The 24,800-nt window shown below is 44.0% G+C and overlaps 1 protein-coding gene across 21 annotated transcripts in view; it reads left to right on the top strand.

Moving 5' to 3' along the window:
- The window catches only part of MAST2 (microtubule associated serine/threonine kinase 2), a 159,158-nt gene that overhangs the window by 8,776 nt on the left and 125,582 nt on the right, over window positions 1-24,800 (top strand). For 20 of the 21 annotated variants that reach the window (XR_011975787.1, XM_072649282.1, XM_072649270.1 and 17 more), the window contains exons 2-3: window positions 15,150-15,309; window positions 17,400-17,542. Coding sequence is in view for 20 of the 21 variants with exons in the window: in XM_072649282.1 (XP_072505383.1) it covers window positions 15,150-15,309; window positions 17,400-17,542 (303 nt within the window). In the remaining variant the exon portion in view is untranslated. Of the gene's footprint in view, window positions 1-11,055; window positions 11,074-15,149; window positions 15,310-17,399; window positions 17,543-24,800 lie in introns of those variants that run through there. The other variant, XM_072649280.1, reaches the window with a different exon arrangement.

Raw genomic sequence — 24,800 nt, forward strand, 5'->3', positions numbered from 1 at the left:
AAAGGTCTTTATGTCCTTTGACCACTTGTCGGGGAGTGATTTGGGATCATCCATTCATTTCGGTTTCCTGTATATCTTGGATATCAGTCAGAGATACTTGGTATAAAATTTTTGCTTTCTCAGTGATTTCTCTTTATATTCGAACTGCATTGATTTGGTTTATATACCAGCTTTGTGATTTTATGCAATCAAAACTGATCTTTTTTCCCCTTTATTGTCCCTCTATATCTTGATTGGTTCCAGGGGTGGGGAACCTGGGGCCTCTAGGCTACATGTGGCCCTCTAGATCCTTGGGTGTGGCTTTTTGACTGAGCCTAAGTTGTACAGAACAGATCCTTTTATGAAGGGGATTTATTCTGTGAAGTTTGGATTTAGTCAAAGGGCTGCACTTGAGGACCTAGAAGGCCACATGTGGCTTGGAGGCTGCAGGTTCTCCACCCCTGGTTTAGACTCTTACCCTAACCATGGTTGTGAAAGGCACCATTCCATTCTTATTGGTTTTTATTTTTATTTTTTTTTGTTTTAAATCTTTTTTTTAATTTTAAAATATTATATTTGTTTTCAGTTTTCTACAATCACTTTCATATATCTTAGATTTTTATCCCCCTCCCTCTCCTTCCCCCCTCCTTCCCCGAGACAGTGTGCAATCTTATGTAGGTTCTACAGATACATTCTTCTAAAAAATTATTTTTAAACATTTATTTATTTATTTTTAGTTTTCAGCACTCATTTCCACAAGATTTTGAGTTCCAAATTTTCTCCCCATCTCTCCCCTCCCTTCACCCCAAGACACCATGCATTCTGATAACCCCCTCCCCCTAATCTGCCCTCCCTTCTATCACACCCCTCCCTTCCCTTATCCCCATCTCCTCTATTATCTTGTAGGGCAAGATAGATTTCTGTACCCCATTACCTGTATTTCTTATTTCCCAGTTGCATGAAAACAATTTTTAACATTTGTTTTTAAAACTTTGAGTTCCAACTTCTCACCCTTCTTCCCTCCCCACCTATCCCCACTGAGAAGGCAGGCAATACAATTTAGGTTATACATATGTAGTTATGCAAAAGACTTCCATAAAAGTCATGTTGTGAAAGACTCACTGTATTTCCCTCCATCTTATCCTGCCCCCCATTTATTCTGTTCTCTCTTTTGATCTTGTCCCTCCCTTCTATCATCCCCCCACCCCACTTGTCCCCTTCTCCCCTACTTTCCTGTAGTGTAAGATAGATTTTCCTACCAAAATGAGTGTACATTATTCCCTCCTTAAGCCAAATGTGATGAGAGTAAGCTTCACTTTTCCGTCTCACTTCCCCCCTTTTCCTCTCCGCTGAAAAAACTTTTTCTTGCCTCTTTTATGAAAGATGATATTGACCTGGAACTGGTTCCCAACCAGTTGTAGCTTTTCTTGTCCCAGTCCATGAAATCTGGACTCCTGAGACAGACATTGAAGGTTTTGCTTCTGGTTGCCCTGTCCAGCCACATTTTCTCCTCCCCATTCCTACAGGTGCACTGTTCCATGGAGCCTGGCAGCTTTGCACCAGGCTGCCTACACACAGGAGTACCTGGCCAGCCACAGGGCATCCCCCTTTGACTGGACCCTGCAAGACCTTCTCTTCTTTAAAAAACATTTTTTTTAGCATTTATTTTCTCCCCTCTACTCCCCAAGGTGAAAAAACCAAACCAGATCCTTCTAATAGATATACAGAGTCAAGCAAAATAGTTTCTTGCATTAGCCTTGTCTGAACCTAGATCTGTCATTCTGTGCCTTGGGTCCATCAGAAGTGGGGAGCATTATTCCTCCTCAAGAGTCCTTTGGCGTCATGGTCAGTCCTCGTGTGCTCATCAGAGCCTTTACAGCGTTGTTATTGTTGTATAAATTGTCTCCTGGCTCTGCTCATTTTATTCCACACTATTTCGTATAAGTCTTTCTAGGTTTCTTGGAAACAGTCCTTTTCGGCATTTCTTCTTAATATCCCATTTCATTTATCAAGTCAAATCAATAAATACTCATCATATAGTGTGGCTGTTACTGTGTACAATGTTCTGGTTCTGCTCACTTCACTCAGCAACCAGTTCATGTAAGTCTGTCCAGGTTTTTCTGAAATCTGCCTGCTCGTCATTTCTTATAGCACAATAGTGTTCCATTGTATTCATATACCACACCTCGTTCAGTCATTCCCCAGTTGATGGGCATCTCCTCAGTTTCTAATTCTTTGCCACCACAAAAAGAATTGCTATAAATATTTTTTCATGTGGACCCTTTTCCCTTTTTTATGATCTCCTTAGGATGCAGACCTAGTAGCAGTATTGCTGGATCAGAGTGTATACAAAGTTTTATAGTCCTTTGAGCATAGTTCCAAATTGCTCTCCAGAATGGTTGGATCAGTTCACAACTCCACTAACAATGCATTAGTGTTCCAATTTTCCCACATCTTCTCCAACATTTATAATTTTCCTGTTTTGTCCTGTTAGCCAATCTGATAGGTGTGATATGGTACCTCAGAGTTGTTTTAATTTGCATTTATTTTATCAAATAGTGATTGAGAACATTTTTTCATATAGCTATAGATAGCTTTAATTTCTTCATCTGAAAATTGCCTATTCATATCCTATGACCAATTGAGGAATGGCTTGTATTTTTATAAATTTGATTCAGTTCTCTACATGTATGAGAAAGAAGGCCTTTATCAGAGACACTGGCTGTAAAAATTGTTTCCTAGCTTTCTGTTTCCCTTCTAATCTTATTAAATAGCACCCACTGTGTGCCAGGTGCACTGTGCTAGGCTCTAGAGACCCTAAGCAAGGCATCTTCCCTCCTCCTTTCCCCCCTCCCCCCAGTTCCTCCTCTCAAGGAGATCAGTTTAATAGGGGAGATAACATGCAGACAACTGTCTACAAATAAGGTAAATACAGAGTAGATAGGATGGCTCTTGAAGTAGTCTGGGCTAATGTGAGAAGGGCCTGCACCAAAGGGGTAGTATTTTTTGTTTGCCCTTCCTTCTTGAAGAGGATGGTGACTTTCGGAAGGTGATGCCATGACTTGCAAGTGAGTCGGATATAAGTGAGGGAGGGCTATGCAAAGTCACCAGCCTCACTCTTACCTCTGGACCCATTGGGGTCCAGTGGCAAGATATACATCAGGATGATGGGAATATTAGAGGCATGAAGGAGGCATATATGACATGTTATTAAATAGAATCGATAGGACTTTGTTGGGGGAATGAGAGTGTGAGGAGCTACATATGACACTTAGGTTGTGAACCTTGGTGATAGGGAGGTGATGCACTCAGTAGTTTGAAAAGGGGGGGTGGTTTGGGGGAAAGACAGTTCAATTTTGGACATGAGACATTTAATATTCTATTGGACACTTGAGATGTCTAATAAATAGTTGGTGTTGCAAAACTGGAGGTTAGAGAGAAGTTTGGGCTGGTTAAGTAGATTTGAGAATCATTAGCATAGAGAGAATAAATTAATCTGGGAATTGATGAGATTACCAAGTGGTATTGTATAGAGCAGTGATGTCAAACTCAAATAGAAACTGATCTCTTGTGGGCTGCATATTGATTTAGAAAAACAAATTATATTATAACTATGTCATTCTATTTTTATTTATTTTGTTAAACATTTCCCAATTACATTTGAATATGGTTGTCTGTACTCTACCCTCTAGTTTCACATCTCTGGCATAGAGGGAGAAGAGAAGAGGATCTAGAGTGGATGTCTTGGGGGACACCCCTTAGTTAGTTAACCGTGGTTAGTGTGACCTGCATGAAGATCCAGCAAAGGAGACCAAGGAGTAGTCATACAGGAGGGAGAGGTATGAGAAAGTAGTGGCACAGGAGCCTAGAGGGAAGATATCAAGGAGGAGATGATAATTGATAGTGTTAAGGGCTGAAAAGAGGTCAAGAAGGATGAAGATTTTTTAGCCATTCCCCAATTGATGGACACCCCACCCCCCCTTAGTTCCTAATTCTTTGCCAGTATGAAAAGAACTGCTATAAATATTTTTGTATGTTTGTGTCCCTTTCCTCTTTCATTGATCTCTCTGGGTAGAGACTTAGTAGTAGCATTACTGTCAAATGGTAAGTCCAGTTTAATTACTTTGGAGACATAATTTCAAATTGCTTTCCAGAATGCCTAGACCAAGTCACACAGCTCCATCAACAGATCATCAGTGTGACTTTTCCCACAGCCCCTCCAGCATTTGTTATTTTCTTTTTTTGTCCTCTTTGCTAGGCTGATGGGTGCGAGGTAGAATGTCAAAGTTTGTTTTAATTTGATTTTTCTCATTATTTGTGATTTGGGGCAGTTTTCTTTCAGAGGTTTGGATTTCTTCCTTTGAAAACTGGCTGTTCATATCCTTTGACCATTTCAAAGTAGAGAATGGCTCTTATTCTTTAGTTTCCTTCCATGTCTTGGAAATGAGATTTTCATCATAAAAATTTTCTACCCTCCTGTTTGCCTTCTAATTTTAATTGCATTGATTTTGTTTGTGCAGAAATTTTTTAAAATAGTCAAAATTATCCATTTTATCTTTGATACTCTCTTATTCCTTGTTTGGTCATAAACTCTTTCTGTATCCACAGATCTAAAAGGTAATGATCCTTGATTCTCTTTTTATATCTAAGTCATGAATCTGTTTTGCACTTCTCTTGCTACATGATTTGAAAGGTTAGGTTTGTTTTTTGTCAGACTTCTGCTCCATTTGTGAGTCCTTGTCCCAATAGTTGGGGCTTGTATGTTTATTAAACACTAGTTTATTTGCTTTGATATATTATCTACCTCATTTGGTCCACTGATTGATCTTTGTATTTTTAGCCATTACCAAATCATTTTGATGATTATTGATTTGTGGTATAATTTGACATTCGTTACTGGTAGTCTCCTTTCCTTTCCTTTTCTCTTTTCTTCCCCATTATTTCCCTTGAGATGTCAAGAGCACGTGAGGAAAGTCTCAGCAAATGGAGTAGATCCTCCGTGGAGTATTTATGGGAGGGCATGGACAAGCATTTCCCAGTGTGAGGCAATTTGTCATCTGCAAGGCAGGACAAAAGACCCCGAATGGTGAGAGCATGGTGCCAGTGAAAGTATTGTTTATATACGTCACGTGCTTGCTGGGAGTTTTCTTAATGCTGGGGAAGATGACTTTAAGAAACAAAAAGTCAAAAGAATAAAAAAAAGAAAAAGAAAATATGTTTCATCTGACAAACAACAACTAACCTGAAAAGTAGATAGCAGATTATTGGTCCTCCTGAAAGTCATGATCAAAGAAAGAGCCTAAACTTCATATTTCATAAGAAATTATCAAGGAAAAATGCCTCAGTATCCTCGAATTAGAGGGTAAAGTAGAAAAGAAAAAAAATCCACCTTAGAGAGATCCCAAAATGAAAACTTCCAATAATATTATAGCCAAATTCCAGCCTTGCTAGGTTAAAGAGAAAAATACTTCAAATAGCCAGAAAGAAACAAGTAAACTATTGTGTAGCCACAGTCAGGATCCCACAAGATGTAGCAGTTTCCACGTTAAAGGAGTGGAGAGCTTGGAATATGATATCCTGGAAGGCAAAGGAAATAGAATTACAGCTAAAAATAACTGCCCCAGCAAAACTGAGTGATCGTAATCATTCAGGGAGAAAAAAATGAGTATTTCATAAAATAGAGGATTTTCAAACATTTCTCATGAAAAGACCAGAGCTGAATAAAATATTTGACATTTAAATGCAAGACTCAAGAGAATCATAAAATGGTAAACATGGAAGAATAACCATAAGGGTCTCAATAAAACTAAACTGTTTGCATTTCTCTGTAGGAAGATGAAAGAACTCCTAGGAACTTTCTTGGTATTAGGCAGTTAAAAGGAGTTTACATAGAGAGCATGGATGTGAGTCAGTTATACCACCTCCAAAAAAAAATGAAGGTTTGAGAAAGAAGGATACCCTGGGAGAAGGGAGCAAGGAGAGGAGGGAAAAACTTTCTCATATAAAGAGGTGTGCAAGAGAACTTCTGCAGTGGAGGGGAAAATGGGGTGGTGGTGGCAGGCAATGCTTGAACCTCACTCTTATCAGAATTGGTTCAAAGAGGGAAAAAGAATATGTATGAACATAACATACACATTCAGTTGTATATAGAAGTGTAACTTACCAAATAGGAAAATGGAAGAGGAGATAAGAGGAAGGGGAGGGGGAATGAAAAAAAGGACAAATTAAAGAATGTAGTGGTTAGAAGCAAAATAGACTTTTGAGGAAGGATAAGATAAAAAGAGAGAAGAAAATGGGGTGGAGGGAAAACACAGTGATCCTAACTGTGAATGTGAATGTGATGGACTCACTCATGAAATGGAAGCAGATAAAATGTAATAGAAACCAGAATCCAACAATATGTTGTTTTTTACGAGAGACACTCTTGAAACAGAAAGACTACTCGTGGAGTTAAAATAAGAGACTGGAGCAGAAACTAATCTGCTTCAGCTAAACTAAAAAAAAGGCTTGAGTAGCAGTCATGAGCTCAGACAAAGCAAAAGGAAAAATAGAGCTAATTAAAAGGAATAATAAGGGAAGCTTTGTTGTTTGTTGTTCAGTTGTTTTCAGTCATGTCTGATTCTTTGTGATCCCATTTAGGGTTTTCTTGGCAGAGATACTGGAGTGGTTTGTCATTTCTTTCTCTAGATCATTTTGCTATCAGGAAAACTATACTTTGCTAAAAGGTACCATAGACCAGTGCTTCTTAAACTGTGGGTTGTGACCCACGGTTTAGGATGTGTTTGAAGGGCTTGAGAGTGGAAAATGTTTAAGAAGCCCTGCCATAGACAATGAAATAATTTCAACATTTTTATGACAAGTTTCTCCGATAAAGGCCTCATTTCTCAAATATATACTGAGTCAGATTTATAAAAGAACCATTCCCCAATTGATAAATGATCAAAGGATATAGAGAGGCAGTTTTCAGGAGAAATCAAAGTTACAGTCATGAAAAAAAATACTCTAAATCACTACTGAATAGAGAAGTGCAAATTAAAATAATTCTGTGGTACCATCCCATATTTATCAGAAATGATAAATGCTAGAGGGGATGAGGGAAAAATAGATACATTAATGAATTGTTGATGGAGTAGTGGAGAACAATTTGGAACTTGGCTCAAAAGACTTTCAAATCGTTCATACCTTTCCACCTAACAATACTACTACTAGGTCTGGATCCCAGAACAATCAAAGAAAAGGAACAATACCTATATGCAAAAAAATATTTATAGCAGCTCTTTTTGTGGTGACAAAGAATTGGAAATTGAGGGAATACTCATCAATTGGGGAATGGCTGAATAAATTGTGTTATATGATTGTGCTGGACTACTATTGTGGTTTAAGAAATGACGAAGGTGGTGGTTTTAGAAAAACATGGCAACACTATATGAACTGATGCAAAGTAAAGTGAGAAGAACCGGGAGATCGTTGTGCACAGTAACAGCAATGTTGTAATGATGATCATCTATGAAAGACTTGACTACTCTGATCCATAAAGTGATCCAAGGTAACACCAAGGATTCATGATGAAAAAATGCTGTCCATCTACAGAGGCAACTCATGAATTTTGAGGGCAAATTGGAATATAATTTTCTCACCTTCTTTACTTTTCTTGCTTTTTTTTTTTGAAATATAACTGATATGGAATTGTGTTTTGTATGATTTCATATGTGTAATTGATGTCATTGATTGCCTTCTCAGTGGAAGGGAGAAGTGGGAAGGAGAGAGAGAATTTGGAATTCAAAGTTTAAAAAGTAAAGAATATTTAAAATAAATAATAAATTTCAAAAAAAATTTAAAAAAACACTGGAGAAGGGCAAAAGTCATCTTACTTTTTTTTTTTTTGACAGTGCCAGTTTTAAATAGATTTTATTCTAGAGGACAAGAACTGATAAAATGTAATGTTCACTTCTCTCTCTCTCTCTCTCTCCTCATTCAAGTACTCAGAATGCCCAAATTTACACAATAGTTGAAATGTTCTTTTTTAAGCTGCTACTGCCTTGGCTATAAATTGGAGTCCTTCACTTTTGGAAAGCATGTATGGAATGCTCTTTCTTCTCATGGGTGTAGTCTACTCTTTGATGTTGGGGCTGCTCCACCAGGCATGCTTCCTGGCACACCCCTTACACTGTGCTACAGGTTAGGAGTGATGAGGTTGCACACCTTCTCCAGGTCTTTGTGCTGTTGCTCAAATGTTTCCTTCTCAGCATTCTGGTTCATATCCAGCCAGTTGATTATTTCATTACATTTGTTGAGGATCTTTTGTTTGTCTTTATCACCAGTTTTGCCTTGGGAGTTTCTTATCCTTTAAGGTTACCTTTATGTTGAAAGCATAAGATTCAAAATAATTCTTGGCAAACACCTTTATCTCTCTGCTTCTCATCTTGAGCTTTGTATTTCTCAGCCTCCTGGATCATATGCTCACTGTCTTCTTTGCTCAGACAGTTGTCACTGGTGATGGTTCTCCTTGCCTGTGCTCTTATCCACACCAGAAACATTGAGGATGCCCCAAGGTGGGGGGGTTCCCTGTGAGCTCAAACGTGCCAAGCAGGTGGTTATCTTTTGTCACTACTCTCACCTTCATAAATCTGAATAAACATACCAGACTAGTTATCTGGTAAAAGTCTGTGTCTGCTTGCTGGGGATGGTGGTACTGTGTTTGATAAGAACTGTCAGAACTCCACTGGCAGTTTCAGTTCGAGGGAAAGAGGAATGACGTTCAACAGCAGCGAGGCCTGCAAATTCTCATTTGTCTCCAGACAGAATGGCAGCCTGGACAGTTTTTATCAGGATTGATGCTCTTGCTGAGCTCCTTACCACTTAATAAATCCTGCAGAAGTTTACAGATTTGGGGGATCCAAGTGGAACCACTACCAAGACGACGTCATGAGTCTGTGATTTATCTAGCTTGGTGTTTCTTAGGGCCTTTTTCACAAGGGAAAAGGCGGAGGTCAGCATTCAGCTGTTCAAAACAGGTCTGAGTGATAGAGTAGAGAAATCATTGCCTTTCTAAAGGGGCTCAATTTCAGTACTGGCTTGGGCATTGGAAGAGAGGATGTGCTTTGTATGTTCACAAGCGATGGATAGCCCTCTTGTTCTCACTGATGTTCTTGTGTTTTCATTTGAACTCAGCAATGAAGTGATGGACAATGCTGTTGTCAAAGTCCTTCCCAACCAAGTGGGTGTTCCCAGCTGTGGGCTTGACTTTAAATATGCCATCTTCAGTAATAAAAATGGAGTCATCGAAAGTCCCACCTCAGAAGTCAAAGAGCACCAACCTTTTTGTCCAAGCCATTAGCAATATCCACAGCAGTTGGCTCATTGATGATTCAGAACGCATTGAGCCCAGTGATGTTTCCAGAATCTTCGGTGGCCTAATGTTGGAGATTGTTGAAGTAGGCTGGTACTGTGATGACAGCATTTGTGAGGGTCTTCCCAAGGAAGCTCCAGCATTTCTTTCATCTTGGTCAAGACCATAGAAGACACTACTTCTGGATAGAAACTTCTGGTCTCTCTTTTGTACTCTACTTGAACCTTTGGCTGTTCATGATAGTGAAAGGCCAGTGGTTGATGTCTGACTTACAACTGCACCATAAAATTTGTGACCAGTCGGACATTTGGCATCAAAGACTGTTGGTGGGATTCACTGCAACTTGATTCTTTGCAGCATCACTGATCAATCATTCTGTGTCAGTGAAGGGGTGGTTCAGTTTCCTTGGTCATTAGCAATGATCTCCACACTCCCATGTTGTAAGATTTCTGAACAGAAATAGGTGGTGCCAAGATCAATGCTAGTCACTTTGACATGGTTGCTGGGGTGTGACCACTGTGATGCTGAGTAGGGTCACTTCACTTTTCAAAAAAAGGAGTGAGAGTAGTCTGTAGACTGCAGTCAGTGAGTTTGACTTGGATTCTTGGCAACCTTTTAGAAAAGGATGGTTGTTATTTAGTTGTGTCTGACTCTTCATCTGGGGTTTTCTTGGCAAAGAGAGTGGAGGGGTTTGCCATTTCCTTCTCCAGCTCATTTTCCAGATAAGGAAACTGAAGTAAACAGGGTGAAGTGACTTGCCCAGGGTCACACAGGTAGTCAGTGTTTGGGGCCAGATTTCATTTTCCTAAGAAGAATCTTCTTGCCTCCAGGCTCCCAGTGTTCTACATACTATGGCACCACCTAGAGGCCCCAAGAGGGTGGTTAGTGATCATAGAGAAACAAGAAAGTGTGATCACAAAGAAAGGGCTTCACCCAGAATAGGCCATAACAGTCTTACCTCATTTCTTTGGAAAGAATTGCTTAATTGGCCTGGGAGTAGATTTCTATAGACATAACTTACCCAAATTTAACTGGTTAGTGTTGAATTTATTTAATTTTCATCTCTTATTTTAAACCATTCATTAAAAAGCTTTGTCGTTGACTCCTTTTTTTTTTATGCCCAACCTTCCAGCCAATCCATTATTGAACCTTATAGGAAAGAAAAATTTTTGCTCAGAACTGATTGATTGTGTCTTTGACTGAGTGGTAGACCCCTCTTCCCCAACCTGTAATCTCCCGCCTTTCTCCCTAGTGAAGGAAGGTTCTCTGAGGCCCAGATTGGTCATTGCAGTTAATCTGAGTACTTAGCTGCCTTGTATGTGAGGTTATCATTAACACAATGTTTATCTAGATTTTTAGCATATTTTTCTGATCAAATATCCTGTTTTTGTTGAAGAAAAGATGGAGAAATACAGACTGGACAAAAGTCCAGTTAGGTTCCCTCGGAGCATGTGCCTAGGGCTGAATGACCAGAACTGGAGAGAGGAGTCATTTATCCCTCAATGTCCAGGTGGAAGAACACTCTCATGAGGAGGGTTCCAAGTTTCTCTGCGTAATTCTGTCTTTTGTAATGTTTTTGATCAGTAATTTGGATAGAGGCAGAGATGACATTGATTTTTTTTGTTTGACCCGTTTAAAACAAAATTTTTTGATGTCTCTTGCTTTGTGTCCCATTCATTTCAGATATGTTCCCTGACCCCACCTGAGGACTCTTTTCTTATAACAAAAGATTGTACTATTTGATGGTATGTACAGCGTTCCATACCCTTAGTTGCCTACCTCTTCAATGAAAGGAGGGAGATGCATTTTTTAAAAAAAGTTTTATTAGTGTCTCTTCTTTACATCTCCCAGATTTTATCCTTATATTCTTTTCCCTCCTAGGTAGCCACTTATTATAATAAAGAATTAGAGTAAAAATAAAAACTTAGCAAAAACATAAAATATTGTGGAAGAATAAGTTTATATACAGTATTCTATACCCAGAGGCTTCCCACCTCTGAAAAGTAACCGGGGGAGGTGTCTTTTCACGTCTCTTTGGTGCCAAGCTTGTTCTTTATACTTTGGAAGCATTTAGTTTCAGTTGTTTGATGGTTCTTTCCATTTACTTTGTTGCAGCCATTTTGTGTGTTGTTTTCCTGTTTGTGCTTACTACACTTTGCATCTGTTCGTATGGAAATCTTTCTAGAGTTCTCTGTGTTCATTATCTTTGTCATTTGTTACAACACAGTAAGATTTCGTTACATTCTTGTACCACCATTTGTTTAGTCCATCCCCAGTTGATGGGCATGGACTTTTTTCAGTTCTTTGCTACCAAAAAGTATTGCTAAAGCTATTTTGGTGTACATCAAACTTTTTTGTCAGTAGTTGGTTGTTGTCCTTTGTCTTCAAAGAGGACCAAAATGACATCACCATGATAAAGTGAAATGTCACTGTGTCCAACTGTGGCTGATCAGACCAATACGATCTCGGAATGCTCTACCACAGGTTGAGCACAGATAGTCCGTGTGAATATTTGGGGTGGATATCCCAGATTTGCGCATCCTGTGGTTACTTTGTGCTGTCTCAATTATGCTTTGCCCAAAGAGCACAGCATGCTATGCTGAGCGGTCCTGTGTCAGTGTCTGCTACGTTGCACAGTCAAATCCAGAGTTCTTGAGAGACACCTTGAGAGTGTCCTTGTATCGTTTCTTCTGGCCACCATGTGATTGCCTGCCCCATGCGAGTTCTCTATAAAATAGTCTTTTTGGCAAGCGTACATTTTGCATTCGAACAGCATGGCCAGCCCATTGGAGTTGGGCTCTCTGAAGCATAGTTTGAGTACTTGGCAGTTCAGCTTGAGCAAGGACTTTAGTGTCTGGTACCTTATCCTGCCAGGTGATCCTCACAATCTTCCTAAGCCAGTTCAAAGGAGGTTAGTAATCTCCTTGGGGTATATGTCAGCAGTGGGATCTCTGGGTCAAGAGATATTATGGGTGGTTTGGTCACTTTCTTTGCATAATTACAGACAACTTTCCTGGAAGGTTGTATTAATTGACTGTTCCCACCAACAATGCATTAGTCTGCCTGACCCTCCACCTCCTGTTTAGCCTTGACTATTTCCATCTTTTGTTCACTTTATCTATTTGTTGGGCAGGGAGAGAAATCCTAAAAACTTGATTTACGTTTTTCTTATTGTTCATGATTCTGAGTATTCTTTCATATGGCTCTTAATAGTTGGTCAACCTGTTTTGTTTCAGGATTTGTTGTCTGTGCTAGGCTGGGATGCAAACAAAGGCAAAAGATAGTTTCTGCTTTCAAAGAGTAGTCTAATGGAGGAGACCACAAAAACTCTGTACAAACAAGCTATTCACAGGATAAGTAGAAGATAATCAACAGAGGGAAGCTACTAGCATTAATGGGGACCAGGAAAAGCTTCTTGTGGAAGGAGGGGTTAAAACCCTCAAGGGGTTAAAAGGGTTAAAAGTCCCTCAAGTTGGGACTTGGAGAGAAGCCAGGAGTTGGGGAGAAAGATGAAATTTCAGGCACTGGGGACAGCCAATGCATTTATTCTCTTTTAGAATTGTTCATATTCTTGGATCACTTTTCTATTAGAGACTGGCTTTTGGTCATATTCTATATATATCTTGGCCATTAAGCCCTTATGAGAAATATTTGATACAAATATTTTTTTTCTCATTTTGACTGCTTTTCTCCTTATCATAGGAGCATAAATTTTGGTTCTGCAAAAGTTTTCCAAATCAAAATTGTTTTATCATTTATAATTGCTTCTGTCTTGTCATCTAAGAATATATCGCTTACCTATTGCTGTGAAAACTCTATAATCAGCTTAATCTTTTAATGATAATCTTTAATACTCAGTTCATGTATTCATTTTGAATTTATTGTGTGACTTGGTATAAGGTGTTGCTCTCAGGCTAGGTAGTTGAATGTAGTATATGTGCTTTGTCCAGGCCGCTCTATCTGCCCCTTAGGGTCCTAGGGAGTACTTGAGGAGAATATTTTCTGTCTTGTCCTGAGCTTCCACTAGCTTTGCTCCCTCTGTTATAAGGTGCCAGGCCCTAGCCCTTCAGTTCCATTTGATCACTTAATATCCATTGGCTTTTACAGAGGGATAGTTACTTCAGAACAAACATTCCTCAATATTTCCCAGAGCATACTCCCCCCTCTCCCACTTTGGCCTCTGGCGCTGTGCCCTTATAACTTAGCTCTCAGATCCTTCTTGGCATTGGCCTCACCAAATTTGTGTCCAGATGCAGAAAGATGGTCAGATGAGCCCTTGGTCTCAGGTGTTGTTCCTAAAGGTCAGTCCTTGCTCCCATGCCCCACTATATACAAAACCTGGCATGGGCACTTGCCAGGGTCTGACCCTTTAGATACTTACAAGGCTAGAGATTCCCCTTCTTCCACCTCAGTCAAACAGGCTGTTTCTTGGGGTCCCATAGGCTCCAAGCAGAGGAAGGCCTTAGCTACTTACTCTCTTACTGTCAGGAGCAAAGGAGGCCTGGCTGGGCTGAGATGCTCTTTGGAATGGCTCTGAGGCCAGAGGTCCCACTCTTCCTCCCAGGGTCAGCCCACTGTACTCAAGGTGCTCCATTACCTCCAGAGTGCTTCCCTTTTTATAGCATCAAGCTACTCTGGGAATTCATCTCTCCCAACCCAGTATTTGGAAAGCTTCTGTTAGTCAGGCACGCTGATGGGCTTTGCACATGTCCAGACCTCTACTGCACTAAGGTTCTCAGATACACTGGGTTATTGAGTTTCCTTTCTGATTCTTCCTCTTTTTCTGTACCAAGTGGTTTTGCTGCTTTCTAATACACCTGGCTATTGCTTCCCTTCATTCTTGTCTTTTTTTCATTATTGACATTCTAGCTCTCTTGTTCCCCCAAGTAAATATTGTTATTATTTTATCTCGTTCTGTAAAGAATCTCTTTGGTGGTTTGATTGGCAGAACATTAAAGGGAGGTCTGCTCATGCATTTCCTGTGACTCTGGATCCTAGGTCTGGAGCCGAAACACTTTTGCACATTTCACTTTCAAGTTTCACATTTTGCTAGGCTACAAAGGGAGATTTTGACAGCTCTGCCCAATGTTGGGCTTTTTCTTAGTGCTCTGGGCCATGGGCAGATGAAGAGGTATTGTTGATCTTACTTGGCAGCCCTGGTTTCCTAGCTATGTGGAAGGTGCCTAGCCAGGAGCTTTTAAAACAAAGGAATAGGACAGCTTCCTCACCACCCAACAGCTGTTGGAGTAGGGAGAAGATGTCGCTTTGCAGTGAGGGGCCAGGGTGGTATCTGGGGCCTGATGATACCTGCTAGTTCTGAGTCCTGTGGTGTACCATGTAGCTTCTAGGCCTCAGTTTCCCCCTCTTTAGTGTGGAAGCATCAGAACTTGCACTGATTGCAGCACAGGATTGTCAGGGGGACAGGGCTATTCATTAAATAACCAAAACAATCACCAAAGAGGATTTTCTGACCCTGTCCCAAGACCAGCTGCCTCCCTGGGCCCCAGTCTTTGTTGTTAAGGACAGGTGTTCTTCCTTGGATCTCTCCAAGTCCTGATCCATCTAGTGTAGCACATGCCCCACTGCAGGGTACCTATCTGCTTCAGTTCAATTCAGCAAGTGGTATTTAAATACCTACTGTGAGCCAGGTTTTGTGCTAGACTAGAGCGGTACAGTGACAAAAGTGAGTCACCTTCTGGCCCCAGGGCAGGGACTGGGACGTGGGCATGATCCATATTGATACTGATGCAGGACAGTAGGACTCTCATTCTTCCCAGCAGAGTGTGGCGCTAAGACCTCTGTGCTGCTGTTTCTCCAACAGGATGTGACAGCCAGAGGACCCAGCCCCTTATTCTTTCGGAAGCTCAGCAATCCTGACCTGTTCTCCTCAAGTGGAAAAGCCAAGCTTCATCGGCAGCTGAGTCAGGACGATGGCAAACTCCGGGGACGGGGGAGCCTGGCCACAGCCCTGTCTCTGTCAGGTGAGTCTTGTGGTTGGCACTAGAGTCCCCTGGTGAGTTTCCCTGAAGTACTTGTGTCATCTTTAAATCAACTGACTAGTCACAAAGCCTTTAATAAGCACCTATGTGCCAGGTCTGTGCTAATAAACGTTGGCAAAACAAAGAAGAAGCTCGCTGCTCCAGTGGGGAGATAGTCTCTCAGTAGCCAGCTGTGAACTAGTTAGTTTCGAGATAGCTGGAAGAAAATCTCAGAAGGCAGAGATGGCTGGGGGACTACCAGAGGGCTCCTGCAGAGAGAAACCTGGTGGGGAGAGCATGCTGGGCTGAGTCAGATAGTGACGGTGGCCAGCATTTCTGTCAAGGCTTGCAAACGGCTTTTATAAAGACTCATTTGATGCTCACAAATGAGGGAGAGAGGTGCTGTTGTTCCCATTCTACAGATAAGAAAACTGAGGCAGAGTGAGTTCTCCAGGGAAGTCAGCTAGCATCTCTGTGAGGTCACATTTGAATTTGGACCTTCTGACCCTGAGTCCAGTGCTCCTTCTCCTCTGCTGTCTGGCTGTCTCTGAATTTCAGCAGTCAGCTCTCATTAGCCTCAGGTGCAGGTGGGACAGACTGAGAGCACCTGGTACCTGGGACAGATGAGGAACCTTGGCTGAGTACAGCTTCTCTTGGGGAGGGGAGGGACCCTCGATCTTGCCTTTCTTGCTCGTTGTGTAGGGTCTAGGGGCGCTTTCTGACCAGGGAAGCCTGAGGACCTCACTTGGCATCCCAGCTGTTTTCCCAGCTAGGCATATGATCTTAGACTAGCAAGTCCCTTCACTCTACTTATTTGTCAGATAGGCTGGGACAGGGGGTAGGGGGGAGGTTTAAACCTTTCTGATTCTCCCCCATATTGGCTGGGGAAGTTGAGGCATTGCCAAAGGTGGATTTTCATTTGTTCTGGCCTCCTGAGGGATTCCATGGGGAGGGAGGGAAGGTGTGATCTTGTGGGCTGACCAGTTGGTTGTCAAAGTTGTTTCCAGATGTTTCTGTCAGTCAGTTAATCAGCACGCATTCATTCTGTACCTGCCATCTGCCAGGCACCGTGTTGGTCACTGGGGATACAGAGACTAAAAGGGGCAGTCTCTGAGTTCAGGGAGCTTATGTTCTCTTGGCAGGGAGCCTCTGCATATACACATCACTCCACAAGCATTACTTAAGTGCCTACTGTGTGCTAGGTATTATTCTAGGCAATGGAGACATGTACACAGAATAACTTTGTCCAAGAGAAACACCAGGTAACGACTGATGTTATGTTTGTTTGTGTCATTGCAACCACAGCTACCCATGGGCTCACACCAGCCTGACCCTGTCATGTTACAAATGGCTTGTGAAGCAGACAGGGCCAGTATAAACACCCCCATTTTAAAGATGAGGAAATGCCATATCAATGGCGTGACATTGATTATGGCCTAGGCCCAGGGATTGCCTTGGTGAGTGGCCCCTCCCCTGCTGCAGGGGGCAGCCCCCATGGCCAGTGGGTGTGTGGTCATACTGTGCAAAGCAAGTGCTGGACCGATGAGTCAGAGAGATGCTTCTGAAAGGCTCTGGCATAAAGGGGCCAGGCAACTTTGTGGTGCCCCCAGCAACCAGCATGCTTCCTGGCGTAAAGTGGGATTGTAAGAGATACTTGTGGGCCAAATGAGGCGCTCCCTTGGAAAAGAGAAAAGGGCTCCTAGGGAGGATCATTCCAAGGTTTCCTGACTGGCTAGAGAGGGCACCCCTGCTGATAGCTCAGGCCTCACTCAGAACTGGGTTGGCACACTGTTGGTGTGCCTGCTCCTGGGGACTGTAGAGGTCTTCGTTGGCCTGAGCTCAGGACAGCCCCATCCAGACCAGGACTCTGTGGTAGGAAGTTTACTGAGTCCTGTTCTCTGGGTTCCTGTGAGCCCGCAGCTCTCTGTCTAGCTTCCTGTCCCAGCCACATGCCTAATTTGGACCTTTTTCTTGAATGTGTTACTCATAGGCTCTTTGGGGCCATGCCTCCCCCCACCCCTCAGGCTTTGGGTTTTTTAAGGTAGGATCTGTCTCAGACCCTTTATCAGGCTGTAATGATTCTCCCCTTGTAGGCAAGCAGCTGCTGCCGTTGTCCAGTGGAGGGCAGAGTGGCTTGGGACAGTCAGCCTGGCAGTGCTCAGGGGAAGCCTCCAACCTTGTCCGCATGAGAAACCAGTCCTTGGGGCAGTCGGCCCCGTCACTGACAGCTGGCCTGGTGAGTGTGCCTGAGTTCTTCAGCATTGCCTTATGACTTTGGGTTTAATGATTTTTTTCCCCCTCTGTGGGGTGGTTGTGGGGAACGTAGGGAGCTAGGCTCTCCAGTCACCACAATTTTAAAGGAGTCCAGTCTCTGTGTGTGGTCACTCAGGGGTGAGGGGCCCAGAGATAGGCACTGAGCTCATTGAGAAAGACCCCTGTAAGCTCCATTTGGCCTTGGGCTCCTGCTTTTGGCAGCCCTCTGGGCCCAGGAGGCAGGACCTTGGGGCAGGGTGGGGTGGGAGTGAGCCGGGTCCTCTTCTCTTGCACTGGGCAGCATTGCAGAGTCTTATCATGCCCAGGCTCCCTTTTTAAAAAGCACCTACCTTCCAGGCTTTTGGGGATAGAATGAGCTATTTGTAAAATGCTTTGCAAACCTGAAAGCTCTCTCTAAATGCTAGTGATTAGCTGTAATTTCTCCACACCCTCCTTCTTTGACTCAGTACTCAGGGCCCAGGACAATCTCTGGGCTCCTGGTTTGGCAAAGTGGCTTCCCAGCCTCCCTAGGTAATCCCATGCCTTGCTCATCCCTGAACTGCCTGAAGGCTGCTGTATCTGCCTTCTCTGGCTTGCTCTGCCCGCTCAGCCTGATGTACTGTGGATCCTGACTGAATGCCTTGGACCCTGAACCACTGTGGCCTCTTCAGATCATATTGGGCTCTGGGATTCTGAGTCTGTGGGAGGCCACACTCACCTCAGGAAGAAGATGCTGGAGTAAAAAATCTCTTCAAGACTTTGGATAACCTGAGTCACCTTTCCCAGGGAAGGATTCTTCCAAGGGTATCTTCCCTGGACAGGGCTGGATGTGTGGAAGCCAGCCTTGTGCTTTGCTGAGGTTTTAATGTAGTTTTTACAATGATATGCCTTGTATCTTAATATTTTTAAAAAGGAAAAAGCTTCATCTTTGTGAGTGTCTCATTAGTTCCAGGTGTCAGAGATTTACCTGTTTTAGGAAAATCAGATATCAGGTGTGAAAACCCTGGCGCTGTGGGTGGGGGCTGCTCCTGACCTGCCCTTAGTCCTTAGTCAGCAGGCTTTGGTGCAGGGCCTCCTCTGCTGAGCTGCCCTCAAGGCGCTCATGTGCCAAAGAGCAACATAGAAATAACTGGCCCATACAAGACACGTGCAGAACAAATAGGGGATAGCACTCGGAGTGCTGGCTGTGGGGTGTGAGAATGGGTAAGGCCCAGAGCTGGGAAGTGGAGCCGCATGTCCAAGGAACCTTGGGGATGTCATTGTAGACCATCTTTTGGCGCATGGATTGGACTAGCTGCTACTCACATCCCTTCCAGCTCTCAAATTCTGTGACTCTGTGAGTAGCATGTGAGTGTGAAGGACTGCTACAAAGCCAGGGAGGGGTTGGGCTGAAGAGACTTGAACTGCCAGGCCAGGGAGTTGGCTTTATCTTGTGGCAAAGGGACTTCCTTGAGTTTGTGGAGTTGGTGAAAGGTGTTGGAGAAGGGCCCCAGGGCAGGGGAGGGCTCTTGTCCATAGCTCGTCACCAACATGCTGAGGACATCCCTTTAATAACAAATTCAAAGATTGCCAAGAATTGAACACAAGATTAGTGGCTGAAATGAAAAGTCTTTGCTTCTGTGGCATTTTCTAATAATCCTCCCAGGCATTCTGGAGGGCAGTGGTTCCAGTCATCCATTGGTTCTTTCAGGCCCTTAGCATCTCCAGGTCTTTTCCTGCCACAGAGCTAGGGAGTCCATCTGGGAGTTGAATCCAGGTGTCGCTGACTCCATGTCCTACTCTTTCCACATGCCCACTACTCTGCCTCTTCAGTGAGGCATGAAACACTCAGCTCACAGATTTCTAGCTCGCTCCTCAGGCAGCCCTTCTTCCTGGGGCTGCTGTCACAGCTAGGAAGCTTTTTCCCCCTTTGCCAGGTCCTGCCCCTTGGGGCCATGAAGAGCAGGATTGATCCTTGTCAAGCAGGACAACCTTTCACATACTCGAAGGCAACTCTCCTGGCCCACCTGAGTCTTCTCCACTCTGTTGATGTCCACATGGCTTGACCCCAAGGCCCTTTCTTTGGAAGTCATAGGGTACAGGCTGTGTGTTTGGGAGATTGACCTGGCGCCATGTGCAGGAGGGAGAGGAGTGGGAGCAGGAACAAAGCTTGATCTGCAGTGGGGAAGAGAGAGGGTGGATGTCCGGACAGCTGGGGGCTGGCCTGGCCGGCAAATAGCCTGCGCTTCGTAATTCCAGGGAGCTCTTTCCAGAGTGACTTTTGTCCTTTTCTCATGGTATGGTAGGTGCTTAGTAATAGTCTTTCTTTTAGCTGGTTTATAACAGAGCACTCAGGCAGCAGTAATGAATACTGGGGGAATTGTCCCCAGATTTTTCTAAGTGTGGAGTGCCAACATTTGGTCCTCTGGTAGTGAATGTGGGGTGGGTAGGGAGGTGCAGAGCTGGGGCTGGGGCCTCCTGCCAGACTTGACTCCAAACTGTGGAGTGCTTTCTGCTGGCCTCTAAGGGCACGTTTCCTAGCATGTAGCTGAACCAGTTTACCCAGCATTCCTGAGGTGTTTGTCCCCTCCTCCTCAGGGCCTGAGCTCCATACCAGGCCTGCGGAGATGGTCCATGGGGATGCTCTGAGTGGCCTTCTCTGTCGATGCTCAAGCCCCAGAGCATTTGTTAGGCTCCCTGAAACAAGCCGTCTGTCCTCAAGGAGCTTTTACTCTTTGGGTAAGTGAAGAGTATGGGTGAGGCTGAGTAAAGAGAGAGCCCTGGAGGGACCTGAGTGTGGGAGGTGTGCTCTCCTATCTTGTGAGAATGTAATGGGCTAACCTTTGATTCTGATAGTGTCCCTGCCTTTAGTACACTCTGGCATGTAGGAAGTTCTTAATAACGGCTTGTGGCCTTGCATCTTTATGTGATGCCTGTGTGGATGGTTGTTTGACCTGCTTATCCCCCTTAGCCTTTCCGCTGACCTTCAGTCTCACATCTCCAGCTGCATGTCCAGTAGATGTCATAAAAATGTCTAAAACAGGCTCATTAGCTTTCCCTCTCACCTTCCGTAGTACTATAGAGGGTACCACCCTCCTCCTAGTCCCTCAGGCTCACAACCAGGAATCATCCTGAACTCCTCATTATGTCTCACTGCTCCCCTCTCCAAGCTGTTGCCAGGGCCTGTAGATTTCACCTCTGCAACATCTCCTGAGTGCACCCCTACCCTGGTGTAGGCCTTCATCACCTCACCTCTCGATTATTGCAGTAGCTGTTGGGGTGGGGGTCTGCCTGCCTCAGTCTCCCCCCACTGCAAGTAATCCTCCATTTAGTCACCAAATGATTTCTTCAAAGCTTTGGTCTGATCATGTCAACCCCTTCTCTCATCTCCCCCACTCAGTAAACCCCAGGAGCTCACATTGCCTCTAGGATCAAACATAAACTTCTTTCACCTTCAGAGCCCTTCCTGACCTGACCCCTCCTCCCTTTCCAGTCTCCTTACATGCCAGGCCTAGAGGCCTGTGGGCTACCCGAGTCTTCTTACCTCAGCTTCCGAGGTCTTCGGTTGGCCAAACCGGATGCGCATATGAGAGAAAGGACGTTCCAGAGTCGAACAAGGGTTGAGCTTTATTTCAGGGTCTAGTTACAAGTGCAGGGGATTCTTCCTTAGGAGGGAGAGAGAGAGGGATCTCCCAAGGAGGCAAAGATCTTACAATAAGAGCTTAGGAATAAAAGTGTAAGTGGGGAGAGAGGGGGAGGGGGGAGAAAGAGAGAGGAAAGTGAGGAGCCTAGTAAGCTCACACGTGGTCCTTCGCCCAAAAGCTTTTCCGGCTTTCCTGAACCTACTTAAGCCCTCTGCCGCGTAGTTTACATGTCAATACCGAGCCTGTTAGGAGACAACAGGTGTGTCCAATCTGGGACAACCTTGAGAGCAGGGAGGCTCCACCCATCACGTATCTCCCGTGAAGAGGCGGAAATACCCGAGCTAGCTGAGCTAGCTCGGTCTGACCTTCTCGATTCCCTACTGTTTTTGGAGGGCCTCGTAGGAACTCTAAGATTTAGAAGTCCCACTTTTACCTGCCTGAGACCATCCACACGGAATTGAACTTCCAACCCTAGCACTTACACCTGGCTCTTTGACCTGGTAACACTGTCTTGTTTTCTGTGTACCTGTAATTTTTGTCTAATGCAGTATAAACTTTTTAAGGGCAGGTGCTGGTTTCCTTTCCTCTTTGTATCCTGAGTCCAAGCCCAGAGGCTGGTTCTCTCCACCCTGCCACCTTGAGAGCGTGCTTCTGCACCCTGCTGGTTGTCACTCACTGGGTCTGCTTCTCCATCCCCTCCTGTGTCTAGTTTTGGGCACAGCAACAAAATCCACATGACTGTTACTGAAGAGAGCGAAGAAGTGTGCCAGGCTGTTGGCCTTTATTTCCCCATCCCATCCCTGCCTGTCATTCCCCCCCAACCTCCCATCGGAGTGTAAGCTTCTTGGAAGCTGTAATTCCCTTTGCTTTTAATGTATGTATTCCCAGCATCCCGTTGGCACATAAACATTGAGTAAACACTTACTTTGTGCCAGGCATTACACAAGCTTCTGACAATAGGGCAAAAACAGGAGGATCTTGTGTTTTACTGGGGTAGAGAACATGTAAGTAACTGTCTGTACCAGGTAAATGTAAGGTAATTGGAAAGGGTGTCCCTGGCCATTGGCTGAAAGCAGCACCTCTGGAGAAGGTGGGATCAGGACTGAGGCTTGAGGGAGAAGGGCCAGGGGGCACAGCCAGAAGGTGGGCTGACTGTTTGGAGGAGTCACACAGCAGGAGAACTGAAAGGCAGGAGGAAGGCTCTGAAAGCCCAGTGGAGGATCTTCTGTTTGGGACTGAAGCGTTGGGGAGTCACCAGATTTTATTGAGGGATTGGAGGTGAGGGGCTTGCATGACCAGATCTGCTCTTTGAGAGGATCTCTTAGATTTCTGATCAGAAGGTGGCCTGCAGTGGCGACTCCTCTAGGCAGGGAGGCAGACCAGAAGGCCATGGCTGGTTGTGAGGTGACACAGTGCATCAATTGGTTTTCCTTGATAAGTGTATATTTGTTACCAAGAGTTTTTTTTGTTTTCTTTCTCTGTGAGAGGTAGGAGGGAGATAAAATATTTGTTAACCAAAAAAATAATAAAAAATAATGCCTGGAAAGTAGTCCAGGCATGAGGTGATGAGGACCTGCATCAGGGTGGGGCATTTTCAGAGGTGGGCGGGGGGGGGGATTAGAGAAGATGCTTCAGAGGTGACATCGACAGGCCTTGGCACCTGCTTGGATCTGGAAAGTCAGAGAAAGGGAGGAATCCAGGATGACACCAAGGTCTTGAGCCTGGGTTACTGGAAAGATAGTGGTGCCCTCAACAGTAATAGGTGAGTTAAGGAGTGGCATCTTGAATTTAAGTAGTCTACAGCAGAGGCATGAAACAGAGACCTGGGGGCTCCATGGTACCCACAACGTGCCTGAATGTGCTGAACCAGATTAAAATGTCCTGATTTCAATGTCTTGATGTATTAACAAAAATATGTATGTGTATATATGTGTGTGTGTGTGTGTGTGTGTGTGTGTGTGTGTGTGTGTGTACATATATATATACACACACACATTATATATATGTGTGTGTATACACACACACACACACATACATGCATACAAACATTTGTGGAATTATGAATTGAAATGATTTTTCCATACAGTTAGTGACTGGCCCCTGTTTCTGGCCTACAGGATATCCAGTTTGAACTGTCTGGAGGGCAGTTGGAGATGGGATACTACAGGTGGATAGAGAGGTTAAGACGGATTTAGTAGATCTGAGAATCATTTTTGTAGATGGATGCTGACAATATCAGGCTAGATAAAGTATAGGGAGAAGAAGAGAGGATAGAGCCTTGTGGTTCATCTACAGGTGACTGGCAGGACATGGAGGAAGGTCTAAGAAAGGAAAATGAAAAGGAAGGATTAGAGGTTAGGGAGAGAACCAGGAGAGAGCAGAGAGTATGGAGGGAGGAGGGCCTGAAGGACAAGGATTGAGTCATGACTATTAGACTTGATGAGAGAGCACTTTCAGTTGGGTGATGTCAGAAGGAGATTGCAGAAATGTAAAGAAGAGAGTGAGGAAAGCAGGTGGAAGGTCCTGCCATGGATATGGCTTCCTTCAGGAAGGGAGAGAAGATATGGGATGAAGGGATTATGTGATGAGGCCCTGGTTGTTGAGCAGGCAATGAGCCAGAGACAGATGATTAGTGAGAGCGGCTCTACGAGAACAGCTGATCTTTATACTCAAGTCCTCTGTCTATGTAGACTGCTAACTACTCTACTAATGATAAAGTTCTTGGGACTTACATGTATCATCTTTCCATATAGCAATGTAAACAGTTTAACTTTTGAGTCTCTTCTTATGGCTCTTTGATGCTTTCCTCCAGGGGTCTTCTGACAGGGTCAGAGTGCACCAAGGCTGCCATGTGTCTCCTTCCCTCCCTCTGGCTCCCATGATTTCTAACCATACAGTGGGAGGTTGACCCAGCTTCCTGGCTGCCTTTCCATGCTGGCCAGGGAGTCAACCCAACCCCCTGGGCTAATTTAGCCTGTGTATGACTCTGAGATAAGGGCGTCTCCAAACTTTGCTTCAGCAGTCAGCTTTTTGGAACCTAACTGTAGTAGTGTATTTATATACACATATATACATACACATACACACAAAATTTATCATACAAAATGGACCATATCTTTAGCCAGTGGAAAACCATTTGGGCCTTGATCTGTTCACCTAGGTAATGTTTTAGCTGTGGCCCCTGGCTTTTTTCCACATGCTGATCTCATCTTCTCACCTTTAGGCCTTTCTGCAAGTCAGGGATGGCATTGTAGAGCAGATGAAAGAGCTCTGAGGAGCTTACTGAGGTTCCTGCATTGATCCATGCAGCCATCTGGACTCTGCCAGCCCCCTCCCCATCCTCTCTGCTAGGAGGCTGAAGTGCTTTTGCCTACTTCTGCCAGTTGGCCACATTGCTGATTTTGTCTAGGGGAGACTCTGAGGGCAGTTAGGCAATATCTTACCGTCTCTTCACTTGTCTTCCTTTTCTGTTCACTGTTAAATACTTGTATTTCTCTTATTCTGCTCTAAAGGTCATTCTCCTTAGTTGAGGAAACAGAAGCAGAATTTTGGTATGTTGGCCAACTTTCTCAGCTGCTCTCCAGGCTGAAGACCTGCTGTATAGAGGGCTGGAACTCT

This window comes from Notamacropus eugenii, chromosome 2 (genome assembly GCF_028372415.1).
Source record: "Notamacropus eugenii isolate mMacEug1 chromosome 2, mMacEug1.pri_v2, whole genome shotgun sequence".
Taxonomy (NCBI): Eukaryota; Metazoa; Chordata; class Mammalia; order Diprotodontia; family Macropodidae; genus Notamacropus; species Notamacropus eugenii.